This window comes from Bos taurus, chromosome 7 (assembly GCF_002263795.3).
Source record: "Bos taurus isolate L1 Dominette 01449 registration number 42190680 breed Hereford chromosome 7, ARS-UCD2.0, whole genome shotgun sequence".
NCBI classification, from domain to species: domain Eukaryota; kingdom Metazoa; phylum Chordata; class Mammalia; order Artiodactyla; family Bovidae; genus Bos; species Bos taurus.
Window position 1 is genome coordinate 53065536 of NC_037334.1, and position 25311 is coordinate 53090846.

General features: G+C 43.3%; 2 protein-coding genes across 2 annotated transcripts in view; one reads left to right on the forward strand and one right to left on the reverse strand.

The window, feature by feature from the left end:
• Positions 1 to 895: 895 nt before the first annotated feature.
• Positions 896 to 12184, reverse strand: GNPDA1 (glucosamine-6-phosphate deaminase 1). Its single transcript, NM_001080287.3, has 7 exons — positions 12152 to 12184; positions 11166 to 11295; positions 7720 to 7821; positions 6051 to 6233; positions 4883 to 5067; positions 3032 to 3206; positions 896 to 2360 (listed from the first exon to the last, which is right to left on the reverse strand). Exons 2-7 carry the CDS (start codon positions 11287 to 11289, stop codon positions 2260 to 2262), a joined length of 870 nt encoding a protein of 289 aa, NP_001073756.2. The 5' UTR covers positions 11290 to 11295; positions 12152 to 12184; the 3' UTR covers positions 896 to 2259.
• Positions 8771 to 25311, forward strand: part of NDFIP1 (Nedd4 family interacting protein 1) — a 128518-nt gene continuing 111977 nt past the window's right edge. The window contains exons 1-2 of the mRNA XM_059888770.1: positions 8771 to 12361; positions 12778 to 23749. The gene's annotated coding sequence lies outside the window, so the exon portion shown is untranslated. The remainder of the gene's footprint in view (positions 12362 to 12777; positions 23750 to 25311) is intronic.

Sequence of the window (25311 nt, forward strand, 5' to 3'; positions counted from 1 at the left end):
CTAAATCCTTTCTCATTTCATTCAGATTTTTTTCCTATTAACATGCCTACTTATAATGTAATCCCTTCTTTACAAAATAAACAAAATGTGGTATATCCATACAATGCAATACTCTTCAGCAATAAAAAGGAATGGACAGTTTGCTACATGTTATATGGATAAACATCAAAATACTATGCTTAGTGAAAGAAGCCAGACCCAAAAGATGGCACGCTGTATGATTCCATTTATATACGAAACGTCCAACAAAGGTCAATCTATAGAGACAAAGCAGATGAGTGGTCACCTGGGCTGGGGTGGGATTAGGGAGCTGTGGGGGGTGATGGAAGGGGCTGTGGTGAGGAACTGTACAACTCCACAGACTTAATAAAAATCATTGAGTTTATATTTAAAACAAGTGACTTATATGGGCACATATATTAATAACAGTTGTTAAAAAAGTAAACCCTTCTTTCAACTTCTACTCATACCTCAGTTGATTATGTTGACCCAAGATGTTCCATTGTATTGACTTTTAACTAAAAAAACCTTAAAACCTGTTTTCTGTACCTTGCAGTTGATACATCCCTCCTGGTCACAAGTCTGCCTTATTCTATTTAACAGCCATATATTCATTTGGGTGTCAAGCAGAGCCAGAAGCTGACCATTTATTGCTCATCGCTCATCTGTTCATTCCTACCATTTTTTCACACAGGCACTTCATTTTTGTGAACTATTTTGGTTATTTTCCTCTCTGGTGTTCGAAGAAGAGATCAACAGTTGCTGTGACTGACTTCCTGCTGAGCTGCTATGAGGAGTGAGTGTGGTGCTTTACTCACTAGCTGTTCTCAAAACATAGAAATATCAACCCAGGCCAGCTTCTGACCTCTGGGGGAGGAAATCCACAAATGACACATTTTACTTGAAAATACTGGATTTAATAGAAAATATCACATTGTAAACAAGTTCATTGATCCATTAGCTTAAAACAGAATGGCAGTACAATCACGTATAAAAGCTAAAGGTAAAACACTGGTACCAAACACAGTGCTTAAAGAGAGGCCTGAGCCAGGCTCTGAAAGATCTTTCCCAGGAAAGAGGTGGCAGCAGCTTCCAACTGGCACAAAAACAGGGAGGAGGAGGAGGCAGCATCCAAACCGTCAAGGCATAGAAGTTAGAGGAAAGCAGAGCAGTAGACTCATTTTGTGAACAAGGAACGAAGGACAAAGGGGCAAAAGCAGTGTGTTTCCTGATGTTCTGGGAACATGAGGCCATGCCACAGGAGCCCAGGAGGGTTAGAAGGATAGGGTATTTTATGTGGGGAAAGGATATTAGGCAACTTCCAGAGTTGGTATATTTTTGGTGCTCAGCTCTTAGGGGTGTAGAACATGTCACTTGTGTGTTTCTAAACTGAGCTGCTTGCCCTGGCCCCATAACCTTGGCTGAATACAGCTTTGAACTTGACAGTGTCTGTTGCCCCTGTGGACCTCCTTCATGTGTATGAGAGGTTCCACAGTGAGACTTTGGAACAAAACACAGGACTCCCGTAGGAAAAATGTTTCCGCCTCCCAGTGCTGGAAGGTCCCTGTGGGAGGGGAGTTTGAGGTGGCTGGGTCCCTTGAAGCTCTGAGTTTATCAGAGAAAGCCTTCTCTCTAGCCCCACCCACCCAAATCCTCTCTCAGAGTCCTCTGAGTTCAAGGAAGGGCCAACTGAAAGAGCAGGAAAAAAAAAAATGGGGAAAAGAAAGTAAGGGATAGTCTCCTTCCCATGGCCTCTGTTATTGACCAAAAGGACTGCTTCCTCATACTGATTTTAGACACAGAGTGTTTATTCCTTAATCTAAAACAGTGATTCTCAAATAAGGGGCAGCTCTGTTCAAGAGGGACTTTCAAGACTCTCCAGAGAGGTTCTATCCAATATATATAAGCCCTTAACTTCGTCCCCAGTTGAGAAGCAGTGCACATGGTAGAACTTACTGATGGGAATGTACTATACATACGAACAGTGTCAGACAGAACAAAAAGCTAAAAACCCCTAGTCAGTGGGGCAGACATCAGAATTATGGAGTGATTCCTTTTTTTTTTTCTGATTAAGAGTAAGTTACAAACAAGTAGCTAAACTCCATGACCAAACTCCACGCTGCATAGCCAAGAACAGTTTGTCCACTTATCTGGAGTAACCATACTAGATTAAAGAAATACAATTCTGTCATCCTAAAGACAATTTCCAGAAAGATCCGCCTGTCCCAATGAGGTACTTGATACCAGGATTAGCACAGGCTAATCACTGTATGGTTTCTTAGAAGACTGGCTTTTCTCTATTTCTTTCTCTTTGATACTGTACAAGGGGTCCACCAATTTGTTATGAACAAGCATTAAACCTACAAAAAATTAAAAACAAAAGTTGTTAATGCAGGTAGAGGCAGAGTTCCATTATCAACAGTAACATCCAGGAGCTCTCAAATTTTGTCCTAGAACTGGTACTCATCATCATTTTTCTGTGGGCCCAAATGATAAACATCTTAAGAATAGGAAAAGAATTTGTTATTCCTATTGAATGCTAGAATCCATGGGACTTTTATAAATTCAGTCTCTAGGACAGTTGGCCATTTGTTCACCAAAGAACCAATTCCTATTCGCCTGCTCAGTAAATGAGAATTTTCATGTTTGAAGCAGTGAGTGTCCTCTTTAAGTAGAAGAAAAAAGATCTTCATGACAGTTCAGTGCCTTGACTAGAAGGAAAAGGCCTGTATGAGATCTGAAAAGAGAAAAAACCTGAGGCTCAGTATCACTGCAAGGAGTTTACCAAATTGCCCTAGAACTCCAACTTTGATTTCATTCTTTTCTCCTCCTCAGAGCAAGTAGGTCTCCAAAAATGGACCCTTACAGTCATGGATGGGAAGAAAACACTGTATTCTGGGAGGAGGGTTTGATTTTTTTTTTTAAATCACAGTTGTGAATTACAGTGGTCAGAGCATGCAAGCTAGATCCACTCTTCACTCCTGGCATGTCTGAAGTTGGCTACCTACTCTCTGACCCACCTCACCCTCACCTTTGAAATACTTGACAGTCTTCACTTTCAACTCCAGGGTAGCGTCCTCGTCGCACACAAACACTGTGCGGGGATGCTGCTGGAAGGCAGACACGGTCCACATGTGGTTCACTCCTTCCTCGATGGCCTTGTACAGAGCAAACGCCTTGTGAGCACCTGTGATGAGGATCATCACCTGGGGATCAGAAGACAAGCCTGTGATGGAGGAGAAGGAGCAGCAAAACTGGAAGTCCAGACACCTGAATTCTAGTCTGGCCACCCAAAGTGATCGTAAGGACCACTGTTTTTATATGTCATTGTAAGTCGTTAGCATGGGGCACACTGTGCTCCATGCTCTATGCGCTTTATCACACAAGTAGCCTGAAGTGGGGAGCATCATTATCCCTACCTTCTAGGATAAGGAAGTAGGTTCTGTGATGGGGGTTTAAGTAGCCTGCCCCAGGTCGTTTCTAACCTAGAGTCCGTGCTCTTGACCACCACGTAATTGTGCCTTCTGGCACCTCTGATGATGTCTGTGAAAGTGCCCTGTGAACACATGTGCCGTGTTCACACATGCACACCGAGGCCCACACCTTATCCCAACTGTTCTGACGCTAGGTCCCAGGGCTTCTAGGGTGGGTGAGTTTTCAGTGACAAACTGAAAAAGAGGGGTCACAATTGGCACTGTCTACAAGGAGGCCTTGGAAGCAATGGTGAGAGTTATCTGTGTGGCTGCTAAGGTTGAATCCAAATAAGGCTGCCCCTTAATCTGGTCACTTTTCAATTCAGAGTATTAGACCTGCTCATGTGACTTGGAGTAATGCTTTTTGTCTAAGTAAAACAGGCACAGACTCCCCTCAACGCTTAAAATATCAAGATGTCAAGTGTTGGAAAGTGATTATAAATAGCTCTCCATATACCCTTTCATTGTAATTCACTTGTATCATGGAGTTGTGAGCAGGATCTACTGTTCCTTGCTTGAAAGATGAAAAAACAGAGGCACAAAGAGAAATGTGACTTGGACGCCAGAATTCATTTTCAAAAAGAGAATTTCCAGATTTCCAGCCCCAGGTCCTTTCTGCACACTGCAGGAACAGCCCTCAAACCACAGTTATTTACCAAAACCAGCAAAATGATCTCCCTAGGTACTGATTCAAGGTTACCCAACAGAAATCTGCTGCCATTTCACAAAAGTTCATTTTAGACAGGAAATCTTTTTCACTGATTTACATGTTTGTTTACAGACTTGGGCAAGGAAAAGTTGAAGCTAAAATTTCTGTAGCTGCTTCTCACTGAATATATCAGAAATGAAGAGAAAAAGCTTCTAATGAAAGTAAGGAAACTGGAGCCACCAAAAAATTCTAATGATACCCAGATTTCTATGGAAAGACTTACTAAATTCAGGTCAAGATACTATTTCTATCACACTTCTCCACATTTATGAATCTCTACACACAGGGCTATAAGCACAAGCATCTTGCAGTTGCAGGGGGAGCTCCCTTCAAGCAGTGACTGACCGCCACCAACTGCAGGGAACCAGAGGGCCCCCTCAGTACCTGGGCAGGTACAAATTCATATTCTGACATTAGTGATGCTGGGTAAGCAGAGACTAGGAGCCTGCAGCTTTCTGGGCAGTCACTGTCGAAAGGTTTCACCTCACACTGGGAAGAATGGTTACTTCCAGAGAAGGAGAACAGTGAAGGGTCTCAGTTGGGACTTTAGCCTTATTTATAATGTCTTCATTTTTAATAAAAGTGAATTCAGGTGGTACTTGTATAGTTAAAATTAGCAGCAAAAAGACATGTCTAGCTCCGCCCCCCCTCCCCCTCCCCCCGGGCCAATGAAAGGCCTATGAATCCTTTGCACCCTTACCTCTCTAGCATCCATGACAGTGCCCACGCCCACCGTCAGGGCCATAGTGGGCACCTTGGCAAGATCTCCATCGAAGAACCTAGCATTGGCTAGGATGGTGTCCATGGCCAGCGTCTTCACACGGGTCCTAGATACCAGACTGGAGCCCGGCTCGTTGAAGGCAATGTGTCCGTCAGGGCCGATGCCTGCCCAAGAGAGATGGGGCAGCCCTGTTGATACCAGGGATCCAAGACTTCAAGAATGGACAATTCCTCCTTCCCCACTTAGGGTCTGAAAAAAATCCTTGAAAACCGTGTCTCTTACCTCATTCAATTAAGATAACACTTTAAGCATCTGATCTTTCCCGCTTGTTTCTAGCTGAGGCATACACACACATTGTTAACTTGCTAACCCCCTCAGAAAGCTAAGGAGAGAGCAATTCAAAAAGCTTCTGCCCCCCAGATCATCCAAGTGTAACTTTTCTCTTGTCTGCCACTAGTCATGGGTCCCGCTGCTTGGACAGTCACACTGAATAAAACATATACAAGGCCTGGAAAGGGGCTGCCAGGTTTATAATATCTCAAAACATGAGCATTCCTAGCCTCTTCCTCCCCACTTGGAAGTAAAGAAGGGTTAAATCTGGAGCAGTAAAAAACTTCAACTTCAGCCTCCCACCTCCACCAGCTGTAGGTGACTCCAGAGGCCATGACAGACGGAAGTGTAAGAGGGCAACTCAGGGTAGGGAGACCCTAGGTCCCCACCCTCTCTCTGCTGCTCTGGCTGGCTGACCCAGGGCAAGTCACAAAACTTCTCTGGGGTTCAGTCGCTATTTATAGTGTGCAGGGGTTGATGGTAGAATCTTTTAGAACTACATGAGTCTGATTTTTAATGTTTAACTGATCAGCCAGTTCCCGTGACTGATCCATAAAACTCTGTCTAGGAAACGGAGAGAATCTGAGTCCAAATCCAAATACCTCACTTTAGATAAGACACTGAAGAAGAGGAGATGCCCCAGATCAGTTTCTGAGCAGCAGGGGCTCCCGCTCTGTGCCTTCCCTGCCACCTCAGGCGAACAAATGACCCCTGCCACTGGCATAGACAGGAAGCTGTTTGGGAGACAGGCATGGGTCTTGTCCTCCTTCTCATGTGTTCCAGCCACCCTGGACTCCTGCTGCAGTGTCGAGCTCACCTCCAACAAATAGCTCAATCCCGCCCGCAGCCTTGATCTTCTCTTCAAAGGCATCACACTCAGCCTGCAGGTCAGCTGCATTCCCATCCAGGATGTGAGTGTTTTCTGGGTGGATGTCAATGTGCTTGAAGAAGTTGTTCCACATGAAGGAGTGGTAGCTCTCTGGGTGGTCTCGAGGAAGGCCTGTGGGGCCATGGCTGCACTCAGTCACACCAGGCTGAGCCAGAGTCCGCCTCCCAAAGATGCCAGGATACCTCCTGACCCCCAGAGACACTTTCAGGGAAGAGCCTATCAGGGAGGCTGGGGCCCCAGCCCTCCCACCCCCAGCCACTCAGGATAGGCTGAGCTGGTATCCTTGTCTGCTCATGACCATGGGACTAGGCCCTCATTCTGATCTCCTTTCACAGGGGAATGGCCAGAGGCTGCAGGCTAGGGTCATTCTGGGCCTCTAGAGGTGGGCTAGCCTCCTGGGGGGCAACGACTGGGTCCATCTAGGGAAGGAAGCAAGCATACCCCTTACCCTATGCCTCCTACCCCACCATTCATTCCCAGTTACACCCTGCTCAGCCTGAACCCCAACCTGAACACCAGGGGGCTGGCGAGAATTAATTTCAGGGCTTCCCAAAAAGCATGTTTTTCAGTCAAGAAGAATGTTTAAAATGCATGTTTCAGGGGCTGGGTATGGAGAAGGAAATGGCAATCTACTCCAGTATTCTTGCCTGGAGAATCCCATGGATGGAGGAGCCTGGTAGGCTGCAGTCCATGGGGTTGCTAAGAGTCGGACACGACTGAGCGACTTCACTTTCACCTTTCACTTTCATGCATTGGAGAAGGAGATGGCAACCCACTCCAGTGTTCTTGCCTGGAGACTCCCAGGGACGGGGGAGCCTGGTGGGCTGCCATCTATGGGGTCACACAGAGTCGGACATGACTGAAGCAACTTAGCAGCAGCAGGGATTGGGGGAGTGGGGAAATGAGTAGTTGATGTTTAATAGCTAGAGTTTTAGTTTTGCAAGATAAAGAGAGTTCTGGAAATTGGTTGCACAACAGTGTGAAAGTACTTAATGCCAAACTGTACACAGAAAGACAGTTAAGATGGTAAGTTTTATGTGTAGTTTACCACAATTTAAAAAAAAAGAACCTTTCAAGTGAAACCATTACAAGATGATGGTAGGCAGTACAGAGGGTGACAGGAGTCCAAGGTGCCACTTTTAAAGACACCAGTCTCAGCTACCCTCCCAGTATACTTGGCAGGAAGGGGACTGGAAGATGAACAGAAAAAAGTCCAGACACAGACAGTGGGGGGACATGCCCCAGCCATGGGACCCCAGATCCCCTTTGCAGTCATTTGTTCCAGAAAGAAATTGCATGGAGTTGGGGAGGAGACAGAGGGGGCAATATGCTAAAGTTTATCAAGTGTCTGCTTCTATAGAACAGAAGCTTCCACATCTGTTATATCACTTAATGCTTACAGCCCAAAAAGTCAGCTTCATTAGCTTCGTGTCATAGCTGAAGAAACCAAGGCCTGGAGGATGTGGTATCACCAATTGAGCCTACCACCAAATGTCACTGGTTCCGAGATGTCCCCAGACCTCTCCTGGCTGATACTGTGAGGCGAGGAGTATGACTTTTCTGGAATCAGGTAAGACCATGAAAGACAAAGACTCACCCACATACTCATCCATGTTGAAAGTCTTCACATATTTGAAGGACAGGTCTCCATTCTTATAGTATTCAATCAGTTTCTTGTAGCAGCCAAGTGGGGTGCTCCCTGCAAGAGAGGCCACAGCAATGAATTCCCTTCACTGCCCCAGAGGGCAACCAGGAATGAATCAGGGATGCTTCACTAGGAATACCTGTCAGATCTGAAGTCCTACCCAATGCTCAATCCCAACTGCCATCCATTAAGTTGCTGGTTTAATAACCTATTTTCCCCCTAGACTGCAAGCTCCAGGAGGGCAGGGCTATGTTTGTCTTGTTCACTGCTGAATCCCTAGCACTTAAAGCACTGACGATTGAAATGACTGTGATTAGCACCTGAGTGAATGTCAGACTTAATTGCCAACACGATATTCCCTGAGCAACCAGTACGTGAGAGGTACATTATGGGCATGTGGAGAAGTGACAGACTCAGCAGCCACCCTGGAGGAGCTCACTGTCTAGAAGAGGGGACACATTACACCACGTAATGTCAGCTGTGGTACAGGCTAGCCTGTGGGTTTGGGGAGACTTCCCCTTAGAGCAGCAAACTCTTGAGTGCAGTCTCATTAAAAAGTCAGTCATAAACCCATAAAGAGGCAAGAGGACTACTGTAGATTAAGAAACTAGATATGCATGAAGTCTGACTGGACATTGGATTAATTTTTTAAAAACTACAAATAATAAATGAACAATTAGAGGGAAAATTAATATAGTTTGTATTAGATGATATTGTGAAATGATTTTTAATTCCCCTAGGTATGATAGTAGTATTGTGGTTATATAAGAGAATGTCTTTATTCTGAGGAGTTATGTGCTAAAGGGCTTAGAGGTAAAAGACTTAGAGGATCTCTGGACCTTTCAAGTGGCTTATAAGGAGTGTGTGTGTATGTATAGACAGAACATGAGCCACAAGATATGAAAGTAAATATGCAAAATGTTAACTGGTGAATCCAGATAAACGGTACCTATTCTTTCAGCTTTTTTGAATATGTGAAACTGCTAAAAATAAAAAGATGGAAAGAAAAAAGCCCCACCCAAACCAAGTCATTCTTTTCATAACCCACTAATGGCTTCTGAATAATACCCAGTCCTAACACAGGCTCTGTGTAACCTGGCCCCTGGCTGCCTCCCGCCCGCCTCAGGAATCCTGCTTCAAGCAGTTTCACCTCAGGGCCTTTGCACATGGGGTTTGTTCCCTTTGCCAACATTGCTACCCTACCAGTATCTGCACAGCCAACTCACCTCTTTAGGGCCTTTACTCAGAGACTTTCCCTGTCCCCATATCCAACACTAACTCCCACCCCTTCCTTAGGGAACTTCCCACATTCCCTATCACTTGCCCTGCTTCATTTTCTCCTTCCCTCTTATCACCATCCAGTCTACTCTGTATTTTGCTAATTCACTTGTTTATGATCTGTTTCTCCCACTATAAGCTTTAGGAAGGGAGGAATTTGTGTTCTTTTTATTCATTGCTGTATCTCTAGCATTGAAAACAGTTTGGCATATAGCAGGTATTCGAAAAATATCTGCTGAATGAATGGCAGCAGCCCCATTCACACAAAATAACCAGCTTGTCTCTGTGACATGGTCTTAGCTATGCCTGAGCTACACAGCTTCCCTGTCCTCCCCCTGAATTTTGTCATGTACATTTTCCAAACTTCTAGCCTTCCCATCAATCCTGTGTGTTGTTGTTGATCAGGCACTAAGTTGTGTCTGACTCTTCACGACCCCATGGACTGTAGCACACCAGCCTCCTCTGTCCTCCACTATCTATTGAAGTTTGCTCAAATTCATGTCCATCGAGTCAGTGATGCTATCTAACCATCTCATCCTCTGACACCCTCTTCTCCTTTTGCCTTCAATCTTTCCTAGCATCAGGGTCTTTTCCAATGAGTCAGCTGTTCGAATCAGATGGCCAAAGTACTGGAGCTTCAGCTTCAGCATCAGTCCTTCAGTGACTATTCAGGGTTGATTTCTTTTAGGATTGACTGGTTTGATCCTGTTGAGCTCCCCAATATCTAGCCAATAAATTCCTTTTCTTCTTAAATTAGCCAGAGTAGGTTTTGGTAGCTTCCACCCAAAACCCGGACTGGTGCTTCATCTAATAGGAGTATTCCAAGGAACCCACATGGAAATGCTGTGCTGGTTCAAGTGTGATAGTAAGGAAGGGGCCAGGTCTTCGACAGCCCTAATACCACTCTGAGGGGGCTGGATCTATTTTGCAAATGACGCGGCAATGGGGAGGGGTTTCAGTAGAAGCCCAGACTCCAGCCTAGTCTGGCTGTACAGTTAGAAAACAGGATGTTAGTGCAGCCCCGTCCTAGTCTGAGATGTTAGTGGTTTCACAGGCACCTGCATATACTCTCCCCACAAACCTCTTGAGCAGAGATGGGGAAACTTCAGCCCACAGGCCAGATCTAGCGTACTGCCTGTTTTTGTAGCATTCATAAATTAAAGGACAGTTTAAAAAACAAAAGAATATTGTGACATATGAAAATTATATAAGCTCAAACTTCAGTGTTGGTAAAGTTTCACTGGCAGACAGCATGCTCATTTATGTATTGTCTAGGACTGTTTTTGAGCTACAAGGACAGAGTTAAGTGATTGCAGTCACTGGTTATATGGCCAGTGAAGTGTAAAATATTTATTATTTGGCTGTATATAGAAAAAGCTTGAAGACTCAACCAATAGTATATGGGCCACTGAGGCAAATCCACCCCATCTCTGAAATCAGAACATTTGCCTTGACGAGCTAGAATCAAAATATCCTCCAATAAAGGCAGCATTCTGATTTTTTCCCCGAAGAAATTGGGACTGTTTTTCACTTAGGTTCTATGTTTAATTAAGTCTTACAGAAATTGCTTTGAGTGACTCAATTCTCCCAAAGACGGTGCTTAGTTATTAGCACTATAGGTGCAGAGAAGAGAAATTACTTCATTACATAAAATGTATGTCTTAAGGTATTTGGACTTAATTCTGTTAAGGACACTTGGCTTCCAGGGCTGACTTAGAATATAGCCTAAAAATCAAAGTTTTTCGTGCCTAACCAAGATCCCTTCTACTCCAGGATTCTTCAGGAGCAGGCAGCAACAAAACAATCCCCAGAGGAAGCTTAGCTGCTGCTAAGTTGCTTCAGTCGTGTCCGACTCTATGCGACCCCATAGACGGCAGCCCACCAGGCTCCTCCATCCATGGGATTTTCCAGACAAGAGTACTGGAGTGGGGTGCCATTGCCTTCTCCGCCAGAGGAAGCTAGGTCCTCTGTTTTGTATGCCCAGGGCGCAGGGGAGTTGTTCATTCATAGGGGCAGTACCTCAGAGCCTTCCTTGCAGTTCCTTGTCTGAATGAGCCTACCTACCTGGACCCTTGAGAGCCCCTAATGCCTTTGCCCACTCTCCCCATCCCACAACGCACCAGTAGGGAGCCCCAGGGTGAAGTACTTGTCTGGCCCTGGGTTAAACTGGATGATGCGGTTCCTGATGTATTTGGCCGCCCACTCACTGGCCTGAGAATAGTGGTCCAGGATGATGAGCTTCATCGTGTCCTGCAGAGGCAGGTGACAGAAACAATTATTAGTAAGACATAAGGAGAAAGGGGTGGAGGTGGTTGTGATGGAGGGGTAAGCCCCTTTCTCTAGGCTGAGCCAGGAAGAGGAAGGCTTTTTCAGTTCACAGGAATATCAAAAAGCTGGGCCAAGTGCCTCCACCACCCAGCAGGAGGCGCTGCTGCGGGACAGACCTGGGGTCCAATCTCGGTTCCTCTATTTATCACTGCAGGACCTTGGTTAAGGATCCAAGTTCTTTGAGCCTGTTTTCTCTTAACTTGAATATGGGGACAACAGCACCTACCTGAGAGATTTCATGATGGTGAATATTAAATGAGAAAATGCCTGTAAAGCACATAGTATTCAACATAATATGTTGGCTAGTATCTTGTAGCTCGACCCAGGCCCCTGTTCCCTTTCTTGACGACCCTCACCTGGCTAGATGCTATGCTCTACCCTTGAACAACAACTCACTAAACAGGTCATGGGATCATCTTGGATCACTAGAGTAGGTGACGGACTGGAGAGGTGTGTTCTCTTTCAGTACCAGAGAGGGGTGCTTTGCTTTGTGAATCCTGTTTCCACCAAAGAACACCGGGTAAAGGCAATCGCTCAGGAATTAGGGCGTCTACTCCTCCCCCAGCTGCGGTCAAATCAGAGTGGAAAGGCCCGAGGCTGAGGTGGCTGGGTCTGCGATTCATGGGGTTCCCCCCCCCCCCAATGGCAATCCCATCGCCCTCCCAGGGAGGAGGTCCAAGCAGATTGCTGGGAATCCCGGCCCCGGGGTGCCGGAGGCTGGGCAGGACCCGGACCTCGCCCGCGAAGAGGGTCCCTGCGGACCCCGCTCCCCACTTACACAGATGCCTCCCGCGGCGGCTGCAGCGACTGCGCCGGCAGCCCCGCCCCGCGCGGGTCATGTGGCTGCAGGTCACGCGGTGGCGCGCTCGGTCGTCGGGGCTGATTCTGAGGGGCCGCGGCTCCGCGGAAGCGTCTGACCCGCCGGCCAGGGGCCGCCCACTCTCATTTGAGTTCCGGGGCTGAGTAGGCCTGGGTGGCAGCGGAGAGGGTGGGTGGGAAACGGGACCCGGAGACTGGTTTGGTGGAAGAGAGAGACGGGAGGGGGGGTCCCAGGTTGCTCCCAGGGATGCAGTCCCCCGGGCGGGGGTTCTGGGACCAGGTTTTCAGTTTTGGGGGTGAGGCCGGGAAGGAAGAGTAGAATCTCTTTCTCTAGGGCTGAGCTTGCCTCTGACCTTTATTTTTTTAGATGTCATTTCTTTACCTAGATAGTACTGCTTTTTTTGTTTTCAATATAATTGGATTTTTTTCTACCTCTAGGGGGAAAAAAAAAATCAATCTTTGCAGCAGTATAAACTAGAGAAAAACGTAAACTCTTGGTCTCCTCTATTCCTCCACCCTGAGATCATGTTAACAGTTTAGACTACATCCTCAGTGAATTTTCGTTAAGATCCTTATATTTTACAGAAATGAGAACATACCAAACGGGCCATCCCAAGGCAGCTGGGCGCCCATGTCTTGCAGTTCCCCTGACTCGGCTCGCCCTTTCCTTTTGGGCCCCGCTGCGGCTCCATCTTCTGGTGAGACCCTGATGAGCCGGGACTGTGCAGCGAACACAAGTTCTGGGTACTTGTTCTTTGGCTTCACTGTTGGTGTAGGGTTTTTTGTTTGTTTGTTTTGCTTTATTTTTTTAATTTAGTTAGAAATCTCATCTCAGACTGAGGATTGCAGATGTTTCTTAGTGAGGTTCCCACCCTATTCCAAATACTTCAGATAATAGGCTGCTAGTCAGCAGCTGGTCAGTTGCCTTCAGAAAGGTCTAGGAAGTGACCTTAATTGGGCCTTAATCAGTCCTTATCTTTAAGGACTTGCAATGCAGAAGACCTAGGTTCGATCCCTGGATCAGAAAGATCCCCTGGAGAAGGAAATGGCAACCCACTCTAGTATTCTTGCCTGGAGAATCCCGTGAATAGAGGAGCCTGGCGGGCTATAGCCCATGGGATCACAAGAGTCAGACACAGCTTAGTGACTAAGCTTTCTGTAGGGAACCAGTGCCGGTATCTGTTAACTCTGGAGACTCTGGAGTCCGCATGGGAACTAATCAGAAACGCCTGGGTTTGAATTCTGTTCTTGCCAATATCCACTTCTTGAGTGAGTGACTCAAGCCAATGACTCCCCTTCCCCAGTTCTTAATTTTCTTCTCTGGAACTTGGGGATTGAGTGGAAATTAAGTGATACTGACCTCATGTGGCTATTGTGAGCATTAAATGAAATACAGTGAGCCCTCCATGTCCATTGTTCCACATGCACAAATTCAACCAAACTTGGATAGAAAATATTTGAAAAACAATTTTTAAAGTTCCTAAAAAAGCAAAACTTGTTTTGCTGTGTGCCCGGCAACTGTTTACATAATATTTAGGTTGTCTTAGGGATTATAAATAATCTAGAGGTGATTAAAATATACAGGAGGTTGTATATAGGTTATATGCAAATACTGTGTCATTTTATGTAAGAGACTTGAGCTGGTGTGGATTTTGGTATTTGTGGGGGTCCTTGAAGCAATCCCCTGGGAAACCGATGGCTGACTATGTTATCACAGATCCATGATACCCTTTATTTCCTCCTCCCCTCCTTCAGTTCAGTTCAGTTCAGTCGCTCAGTCGTGTCCGACTCTTTGCTGCTGCTGCTAAGTCACATCAGTCGTGTCCGACTCTGTGCAACCCCATGAATCGCAGCATGCCAGGCCTCCCTGTCCATCACCAACTCCCGGAGTCTACCCAAACCCATGTCCATCGAGTTGGTGATGCCATCCAGCCATCTCATCCTCTGTCGTCCCCTTCTCCTCCTGCCCCAATCTTTCCCAGCATTAGGGTCTTTTCCAGTGAGTCAACTCTTCTCATGAGGTGGCCAAAGTATTGGAGTTTCAGCTTCAACATCAGTCCTTCCAATAAACACCCAGGTCTGATCTCCTTTAGGATGGACTGGTTGGATCTCCTTGCAGTCCAAGGGACTCTCAAGAGTCTTCTCCAACACCATAGTTCAAAAGCATCAATTCTTCAGCGCTCAGCTTTCATCACCGTCCAACTCTCACATCCATACATGACTACTGGAAAAACCATAGCCTTGACTAGACGGACCTTTGTTGGCAAAGTAATGTCTCTGCTTTTCAATGTGCCATCTAGGTTGGTCATAACTTTCCTTCCAAGGAGTAAGCGTCTTTTAATTTCATGGCTACAATCACCATCTGCAGTGATTTCAGAGCCCCCAAAAATAAAGTCAGCCACTGTTTCCACTGGTTCCCCATCTATTTCCCATGAAGTGATGGGACCGGATGCCATGATCTTCATTTTATAAACGTTGAGCTCTAAACCAACTTTTTTAATCTCCTTCACTTTCATCAAGAGACTTTTTAGTTCCTCTTCACTTTCTGCCATAAGGGTGATGTCATCTGCATATCTGAGGTTACTGATATTACTCCTGGCAATCTTGATTCCAGCTTGTGCTTCTTCCAGTCCAGCGTTTCTCATGATGTACTCTGCATATAAGTTAAATAAACAGGGTGACAATATATAGCCTTGATGTACTCCTTTTCCTATTTGGAACCAGTCTGTTGTTCCACGTCCAGTTCTAACTGTTGCTTCCTGACCTGCATACAGATTTCTCAAGAGGAAGGTCAGGTGGTCTGGTATTCCCATCTCTTTCAGAATTTTCCACAGTTTATTGTGATCCACACAGTCAAAGGCTTTGGTATAGTCAATAAAGCAGAAATAGATGTTTTTCTGGAACTCTCTTCCTTTTTCTATGATCCAGTGGATGTTGGTAATTTGATCTCTGGTTCCTCTGCCTTTTCTAAAATCAGCTTGAACATCTGGAAGTTCACAGTTCACATATTGCTGAAGCCTGGCTTGGAGAATTTTGAGCATTACTTTACTAGCGTGTGAGATGAGTGCAATTAAATACTCTCTAATCTAACCTTCTGCCCTCCTCGGACTCCTCCCACTCCGTGCCTGGGTTTAAACTGTTACCTATACTCATCCTCCCATCCTCTTGTTTTAGAACTAAAGTTGTCTAATTAAAAGAATTGTGAGTACGCCCCTTACCCCAATTTTTTTGTTTGTGAGTTCATCTATATAATCTTTGTTCCTTGTCATTTCTTCCTGTCATGAAGGCAGTTGTGATGCCTGGAGCAGGGGAAACTATATTATAACTGTGAGGCAACGAGCATGAAACTAGACTGGAGGATAGAAAGAACTTAAGTCTTTGATATTTGACAAGTGCTAGGAGAAGGCAGTGGCACCCCACTCCAATACTCTTGCCTGGAGAATCCCATGGATGGAGGAGCCTGGTGGGCTGCAGTCCATGGGGTCGCTAAGAGCCAGACATGACTGAGCGACTTCACTTTCACTTTCACTTTTCACTTTCATGCATTAAGAAGGAAATGGCAACCCACTCCAGTATTCTTGCCTGGAGAATCACAGGGATGGGGGAACCTGGTAGGCTGCCGTCTGTGGGGTCGCACAAAGTTGGACACGACTGAAGTAACTTAGCAGCAGCAGCAGACCTCCTACCGGAGAAGGCAATGGCACCCCACTCCAGTGCTCTTGACTGGAAACTCCCATGGATGGAGGAGCGTGGTGGGCTGCAGTCCATGGGGTCGCTAAGCGTCAGACATGACTGAGGACTTCACTTTCACTTTTCACTTTCCTGCATTGGAGAAGGAAATGGTAACCCACTCCAGTGTTCTTGCCTGGAGAATCCCAGGGACGGAGGAGCCTGGTGGGCTGCCATTTGTGGGGTTGCACAGAGTTGGACACGACTGAAGCGACTTAGCAGCAGCAGCAGCAGACCTCCTACTCCTGACTTCTTCTAAGGAAATAATAAATATCCCTGTGGGATATTTATTTAAGCCACTGCTGGTAGAGTTTTCTGTGACTTAAGATCAAAAACATGACTCACTGTTATAGCAGATGACTCAGGTCAGAAGAAAGAAGATACTTTTCTTCTGTATGAATCTTTCTTCTAATAAAATCCAGGAAAGTTTAGAGCTGTCAGTGAGGGATGTGGAAACAATAGAAAACAGACACAAAGCCCTGTTGACATCAGTTGAGCTGTCTAGATCTAACCATATCCGAAGCCAAATACACTCTGTTGGGTTTAAGTTGGGTGAATAACTGAATACAAAAATAAACATCTTTTTTCCCCTGAGGTTAGTTATGGGATACTCTGGAAGAATATTGAGGTATCTATTGCTGCATAACAGATTACCCCAAAACTTAGTGGCTGAAAACAATAATTACAATAAGGGCTAAAAAGAAATGTGCTGTCAAGTCATGAGACCTGGAGGAAACTTAAAATGTGTGTTATTGAAAAGACTATGTATTATAATATTCCTTTTATTTCTTTTTCTTTTCTGATTGCTGTGGCTAAAACTTCCAAAACTGTGTTGAATAGTAGTGGTGAGAGTGGGCACCCTTGTCTTGTTCCTGACTTTAGGGGAAATGCTTTCAATTTTTCACCATTAAGGATAATGTTTGCTGTGGGTTTATCATATATGGCTTTTATTATGTTGAGGTATGTTCCTTCTGTACCTGCTTTCTGGAAAGCTTTTATCATAAATGGGTGTTGAATTTTGTCAAAGGCTTTCTCAGCATCTATTGAGATAATCATATGGTTTTTATCTTTCAGTTTGTTAATGTGGTGTATCACATTGCTTGATTTGCAAATATTGAAGAATCCTTGCTTGCATCCCTGGGATAAAGCCCATTTGGTCATGATGTATGATCTTTTTAATATGCTGTTGGATTCTGTTTGCTAAAATTTTGTTGAGGATTTTTGCATATTTTAATATTCCAACCATATGACTTTCTGGAAAAGGCAGAAGTACAGAGACAGTAAAAAAGATGTTTTCCATGAATTAACAGGAAACAATGGAAACAACAGGGAGGCTGGGATGAATGGGTGGAGTACAGAGATTATAGGGTAGTGAAACTATTCTATATGACACTGTAGTGATGGATACATGTCCTTCATTGTACTTTTGTCTAAACCCTTGTAATGTACAAGAGTGAACTCTGATGTAAACTGGACTTTGGGTGATTATAATGTGTAGGTTCATCACTTGTAACAAGTGCACCACTTTGATCAGTAGTATATTGAATGAAGTCTCATGAGAGATCCTGAACCAGAATCACTCAGCTAAGTCAATCCTGAATTCCTGACCCAAGCTGTAAGGAAATAAACATTTGTTGTTTAAAACTGCTGCATTATAAAGTAATTTGTTATGCTGCAGTAGATATCTAACACACTCAGGAAAATTCCATAGGTGGGATAAATGTTGAGCAAGAGATCAACCAACCCCTGTTTTCTCTCCCCCGTGCCTGGAGGTGCATCGTCTGACCCACCAATGACTCTCCATTCCTCAGGCCATACCTTCCCACATTGTGCTGCCTTCTGCTGTGTTTGTGAATCCCCTGCTTCACAGGCTTCTGCTGTTACTTGCTGTCTTCTCATTATCTGAGGCCATGTCTTAATCTCCATTTCCTATAGCTCTTTCTCACTTTCTTTCTGATCTCACTACTTTCTCACTGATCTTTGCATTTCCCATACCACCTAGCTCAGTACCTTGCATATAAAATCAAAGCCCCACATGTTTCAGAACATTGGCTGTGGAGCCCAGTGGGTTCAGATACTAGATCAACCACTTATTAGCTGGGACGTTTTCTTAATCTCTGTGCCTCAGTTTCCTCAACTGTGAAGTAGGGAAACTTCTTCATAGGGTTGTCATGAGGTTTAAAATAGATTGTCACGTGTAAAGCATTTGGAACTATGCCTGAACATGGCAGCTGCTCCATAAATATCACTTATTAGGTTGAATCATACAAAAATTGTCATTTTTATGGATTAGAAACCAAATACTGTCCATTTTACATAGTTTAATCCCATATTATTATTGTTGTTGTTGTTCTTGCACCAGAGTTATATACAGAGAAACAGTCTGGTGACCAAAAGCAATTAGAATTGTTGTTAAGGTCTCTAGAGGAATATCAAAGACAATCCAAATCAGAACTCAGAGCACCTTTTAAAATTCTCCTTGCCTCATTCCTTTTACTGCTAACCAGAAAACCTTTTTCCACTGCTTGTTCTAAATTCTTAACTGAAAAAATCTGCCCCAACACCCCATCACACATAACCAGCCAAAGCAGGTGACTGCCTCACCCTTCCTTCAACTTAATGTCCATTCTCCTTTACCTTACAGTAAATTTCTCTGTCTTTTTTGATGCAGATACCAGAGTTTGGCTTCCCAGTTGTTCTCTTTTCCTCTCTCTCTCATTCCAAAAACCCAGATATGATACTGCCAAAAACTGGCTTCCTAGAGAGCAGGTGAGAAGGGAGTGACTAAGAAGGCAAATGCAAAATTCTTTTTTCTCTGTTTTTAAAAAAATTATTTATGGTAAAAGCAGCATAACATTTACCATCTTAATCATTTTTAAGTGTTCAGCTCGGTATGGTTAGTACACTCATGTTTTACAACTCGTCTCTACAGCTCTTTCATCTTGCAAAACTGAAACTGCATACCCATTAGACAACAGCTCCCCATTTCCTCCTGCCCTGAGCCCATGCAGCCACTACTTTCTGTCTCTACCAATTCATTTACTCTTGTTCCCTCACATACAAAGAATTATATGGCATTTGACTTTTTGCAACTGACTTATTTCACTTAGCATATGTTCTCAAGTTCCATCCACATTGTAGCATGTGTCAGAATGTCCTTCTGTTTAAAGGTTGAAAATTATTCCATTGTGTGTGTGTGTGTTGTGTATATACACATATATACATACATATCTTTTAATCTCTCCAGGTACACTAGGTTGCTCCTACCTCTTGGCTATTGCAGAATTCCTTTTAAGTGGAGAAATGTGGACAAGTTTAGTAATTTCAGGCTCCTTCACAAGGGGATGACAGTATAATAAGCTGCATGATCATGTGGTTCAGATATTAGATGAGAAAGCAGCTCAGAGTCCCAAGAGAGCCGCATAGATCAAAGCTGGAGAGACCTGGGGCATGTCCAGGAATGCAGGCCAGAGCCACTGTTTGACTTTGATTCCCAGCTCTACCACTTACTGATTGTAACTTCTGGGAAGTCACTTAATTTCTTTCTGCTTAATTGCTTCATCCATAAAATAGGAAAAATAACACCTACCTTATGGTATGTACTATGATTGCCAAGAGTAGTTACCTCAGGGAGGAATAAATGATTTAATACATGTAAGGCACTTAGAACAGTGCCTCGCACTGAGTTAGCTGTCACTAAGGGATCGTTGTTATTATTACTAGAGTTTTGAGATGGGCATTGAAAAACAGTTAGGATTTGGTCACTGAAGAGGAGGAGGGTGGCATTATAGACAGAGATGACCAGAAACAGGAAGCCACAGAGGCTGAAGGAATAGTGTTTCCAGATTTAAGAAATATAAACAGGATACCCAATTAAATTTGAATCATTTCTACTTTCTTATGCATATATACTTTGAGATAAAAGAAAATCCTCCATGAGATATACTTACTCTAAAAGCTTTTTTTTTTTACCGGCTGCGCTGTCTTTGTTGCTGCGTGGGGCTTTCTGTAGGAGCAGGGAGTGGGGCTGCTTTCTAGTTGTGATGCACGGGCTTCTCCTTGTAGTGGGTTCTCTTACTGCAGAGCACAGACTCTAACTGATGGGCTTTGGCAGGTACAGCATGTGAGCTCTGTAGTTGTGGCTTTAGTGTTTTCTTGGTATGTGGAATCCTGGACCAGAGATCGAACTCATGTCCCCTGCATTGGTAGGCGGATTCTTACCTCCTGTACCACCAGATAAGTGTCTCTAAAAGCATATTTTTTGTTTATCTGAAATAAATTGCGTCTAAATTAGAGTCCTCTTTCTTTCTTTATATTTCCCCAGTGATTTGGATCTTAATAGGTCGTTGCTTTGCAGGATTTTCTTATAAAATTCCCAAAAGTGATGGTCTAGGCATGTTTCATTTACATTTATAAAATTTTACATATTATTTTTGGCTGTCCTGGGTCTTCATTGCTGCGCTCTGGCTTTCTCTAGTTGCAGCAACCAGGGGCTACTCTTTCATAGTGGTGCATCAGCTTCTCTTGTGGAGCATGGGCTCTAGGTGGTCTGGCTTCAGTTGCTGCAGAAAGCAGGCTTGGTTGCCCTGCAGCATGTGGGATTGGCAGGCGGATTCTTAACCACTGGACCACCAGGGAAGTCCTATTTACATTCTAATGTGATTTCCGTAGTGGTCACAACCAAGTTAACTTGTCCTTGGCCATTGGACTTTCGCTAAGGAGAAATCATGCTCAGTGTAATGTAAACACAATTATAAATTTAGTTAAAATATCCAGCATTGAAGATAAAATTGTTGTTGTGTCAATAGAAATATGTATTTTGGTGAATCACAGCTTCATGATAAAAATGATGTGTTTACTAAATTAGCAATGATCTTGGAATTGCTTGTCACTCACATGTAATTTATTTTTTGTTAGAGGGAAGATAGTTTGAATTTTTAAAAGTTTTTAAAATTAAATTAATTCATGTTTTGGCTGTGCAGCTTATGGGTATCTCAGTTCCCTGACCTGCGATAGGACTCATGCCCCCTGCAGTAGAAGCATGGGGTCTTAACCACTGGACCACCAGGGAAGTCCTTCCCTTTCTTTTATACTGGAGTGTAGTTGGTTTACAATGCTGTTAGTTTCAGGTGTATGATTTACAATGTTGTGTTAGTTTCAGTTGTAGAGAATAGTGGTTCAGTTATACATATACATATATTCATTCTTTTTCAGATTATTTTCCCATATAGGTAATTATAGAGTATTGAGTAGAGTTCCATGTGCTATACAGTAGGTCCCTGTTGATTCTGTTTTATATATAGTAGTGTGCACATGTTTGTTTGAAGTACAATTGATCTACAACACGGTGTTAGCTCCTGGTACACAACAATGTGATTTGATACTTCTGTATGTTACAAAATGATCACCACAATAACTCTAGTTACCATCTGTCACCATATAAAGACATTACATTATTATTGATTATATTTCTCACACTGTACATTTCATATCCATGATTCTTATTTTGTAACTGGAAGTTATACCTCTTAATCTTCCTCACCTATATCTCTCATTCTTTCACCTCTCTCCCCTCTGGCAACCACCTTTTGTTCTTTGTGTCTATGACTCTGTTTTGTTAAGTGTGTTCATTTCTTTTGCTTTTAGATTCCAATTCTACATATAATTGAAATCATATAGTATTTGTTTTTCTCAGTCTGAAGTAGCATAATGCCCTCCAGGTCCATCCATATGGTCACCAATGGCAAGATTTCATTCTTTTCTTATGTTTGAATAATATCCATTATATATACATATATACCACTTCTTTATCCATTCATCTATCAGTAGGCACTTAGATTACTTCTAGATCATTGTGGTTTTGGTTTGTATTATTAACTTTTTAATATATATGCAAAAACTACATATTTAATGTATATGTTTGATGAGTATGTATAGGCATATGTATTCCCTGGGGAACAGTCATCACAATTAATACATTTATCCATCACCTCCAAAAATTTCCTGTGTCCCTTTGGTTTTAGTGTGTGTGTCTGTGTGTGTGACCAACTCAACTCAGTAAGACTGTCTGCAAAAAATTGCTACTGTTTTTGAAGTCTCATCTGGAAGGCAATTCTACTTGCAATTGCCTTATATACAAGCTTTTCTCATGAGAAAAATATTGCACAAAACAAAAATAATTTCTGCACTGTGATTCTTTGCTTTTGGCTCTGCCATAAAAGAGGGCTTCCCAGGTGGTGCTAGTGGTAAAGAACCTTCCTGCCAGTGCAGGAGATATCGAGATGCCAGTTTGATCCCCGGGCTGGGAAGGCCCCCTGGAGAAGGAAACTGGCAACTACTCCAGTATTCTTTCCTGGGAAATCCCATGGACAGAGGAGCTTGGTAGGTTACAGTCCAAGGGGTTGCAAATGGTCAGACATGACTTAGGAACTAAACCATCACCACCACCACCATATACACAAAAATAGATATCTGATGATGTGTTAATATTCAAAATATATAAGGAACTCATACAACTAAATAGCAAAAAAGCCTAAACAATCCCCTTTTAAAAATGGGTAGAGGATCTGAATAGATTTTTTATAAATAAGGTATACAGATCGCCAATAGGTACATGAAAAGATACTCAATACCACTAAATCAACAGGAAATGCAAATCAAAACCACAATGAGGTATCATCTCACACTTGTCAGAATGACTATTATTGTGGGAAACAACAAATGTTACTGAGAATGTGGAGAAAAGGGAATCCTCATGCACTGTTTGTGGTAATGTAAATTGGTGCAACGATTATGGAAATCAGTATGGAAGTTCCTCAAAAAATAAAAAACAGAACTGCCATATGATCCCACAATTCTACTCCAAGGTATTTATTTGAAGAAAATGAAAACACTAATTTGAACAGATGTATGCAACCCTGTGTTCACTGCAGCATTACTTACAATAGGCAAGATATAGAAACAACCTGTGTGTCCATCAATGGATGAATAAAGATGATGCAGCATAGATTACACAATGGAACACTATTCAGTCATAAAAAGAATGAAATCTTGCCATTGGCAACAAAATGGATGGGCCTTGAGGGCATTATGCTAACTGAAATAAAACAAAGACAAAATAGCCCACGACACATATTTAAAACAACAAAAAACCAGGCTCACAGACACAGAGCACAGATTGGTGGTTGCCACAGGTGAAGGAGTAAGGATTAAGAGAAATGGGTGAAAAGGGCCAAAAAGTACAAGTTTCTAGCAATAAAGTAAATAAGTCATGGAGATGTAAGGTAAAGCCTGATGCCTTTAAACTTTATCGCATATTTGAAAGTTGCTAAGAGTAAATCTGAAAAGTCCTCATCACAAAGAAAATTTTCTAACTATATGTTGACAGTTGTTGACTAGACTTGTGATCATTTTGCAATATTTATAAATAGAAAATATTATGTTGCTCACCTGAAACTAATGTTATATGTCTCTTACACCTCAAGAAAAAAAAAAATATTTCTGGAAGGTTGAAAAAAGTAATAAAAACCACTGCAAGAATCAGAGATTGATAATCTCACAGCTGTGAGAGAGTACATCCGTCATTCACAGGTTCAAACTCTCACTATAAACAGCTGGGTCCAACCGTTAAAAGGGCTGCAAAACTGCAAACTAACATACATTGGATTTAACGTCTGGTTTGTTTTTTTAAGGTGAACTTCCTGTTTGCCTAAAAGTGGGAACTGCACTTTTAAGGCAAAGTCCCCCCAGCAAAGCCGGAGCTGATTTGGGAAGCCCAAGCCCGGGAGCGGGGTCTAGTGGATTTTCAGAAGAGAAAGGATTTCAGGAGGTAAGGACTTTTCAGCTGTGTTAATGTATCCGTGGAGCAAGGCTGCCTTTGGCTGGCTGGTTTTCCAGAAAGGTCCTGGGAGTGAGACGCTTGCTGATTGGCTGTCGTCTAGGAGCATGGACACTGTCACTGATTGGCTGGCTTTTGGAGGCTTGGGCCGGCCTGGATTTGCTCACGTGCAGAAGCATAGTTACTGAAGTGAGGGTGTCGCTGATTGGCTGGTTTTCAGGGGAAAAAAATCAGTTGTTTCTTATTAACGGTGGTTACTGTTCACGGCATGGGACTATGGCCAAAGAACAGTGTTTTCCTTTCCTGAATGTGCAAATAAATACATTTAATTCTCAGTGACCCGTTTTATTTCCTTCCGCTAAACCTGCAGGAGATCATAAGAGGTTGCCTGAATCTTTATTTGTGGAGATACGTTTTTCAGCTGGTGTTGCCATTTAAGTGATTCAAGCACCAATTACTGTGGAGGAAAAATAGCTGTGACGTATTTTGGTAATTTATTGAAAAAAGCTGTATACAAGACATTCAGGGTGTCCTAACAGTCAGTACAGGACACAGGACAAAGTAATGAACGTGTCCTGTCTGTATGCTGCTGCTGCTAAGTCGCTTCAGTCGTGTCCGACTCTGTGTGACCCCATAGAGGGCAGCCCACCAGGCTCCCCCGCCGCTGGGATTCTCCAGGCAAGAACACTGGAGTGGGTTGCCACTGCCTTCTCCATAGGCAACTGTATAAGCAAAGTGCTAAGGGAAGAGGAGGAAGCCACACCTCAACAGAAGGAAGTTGAATTCTCATTTCCTTCTAGGAAGGCATTCATTGTAGCCTGCTTGTTAAAGGAAAATACTGGAAACAGCCTAAATATCAATCAGTCGTGAACTGGCTGGATAAATCTTTGGATACCTGTTAGATGGAATACATTGCAGCCATTAAAAAGAGATGGAGTTCCATGAACTAATATGAATACTACCGTGATAGCTAATTTTTAAAAAGAAAACAAGATGTGATGATTAGTGTATCACTTAAATATTTGCAAGGATTCCTCAGAGAGGCCATTCAGACCTGTAGTTGTATTTCTGGGAAGATTTTTTTTTTTGCCTTTTGAAAAAAGAATTTAATTTCCTTAATAAATGTTATGGTATTCAAAAAAGAAAACAAGATGGCAACTCCTTGTATGGTATCATTTGTGCTAGAGTATGCGTGGGCGTCATAGAAGGAGGAATAAATATATGTTCTTGTATGAGCAACCTGTCTCTGGAAGGGTGTACAGGAAACAGTCATGATGATTTTGGAGGAGAAAAACTGAAAGGCTGAGAGGCTGAAGGGCAGGGAGCAGAAGAGGCTTCCTTTTCATGGCATATTCTTTTATATATTGTTGCTGCTGCTGCTAAGTAGCTTCATTTTTCAAATGATTATTTTTAAAAAATCAAATGTATGCCCTAAGGCATTGATGAGAGGCACAGGTTTGATATAATTAGGGTGTGGACAGGATGTTTTTTGAGCCTAGTGACCCATCTGGACCAGGGTGGATATCTGAAGTTGGCCAACCAGCTACGTGGGA

What these genes read in the sequence shown, in the direction of transcription:
- GNPDA1 (NM_001080287.3), bottom strand. Translation starts at nt 11,289, where the DNA reads ATGAAGCTCATCATCCTGGACCACTATTCTCAGGCCAGTGAGTGGGCG. An exon ending in CACCCTGGGGCTCCCTACTG is followed by an intron (nt 7,822 to 11,165) that starts GTGCGTTGTGGG and finishes CCTCTCTTGCAG; the next exon opens with GGAGCACCCCACTTGGCTGC. An exon ending in CTGTCATGGATGCTAGAGAG is followed by an intron (nt 3,207 to 4,882) that starts GTAAGGGTGCAA and finishes TCTGATCCCCAG; the next exon opens with GTGATGATCCTCATCACAGG.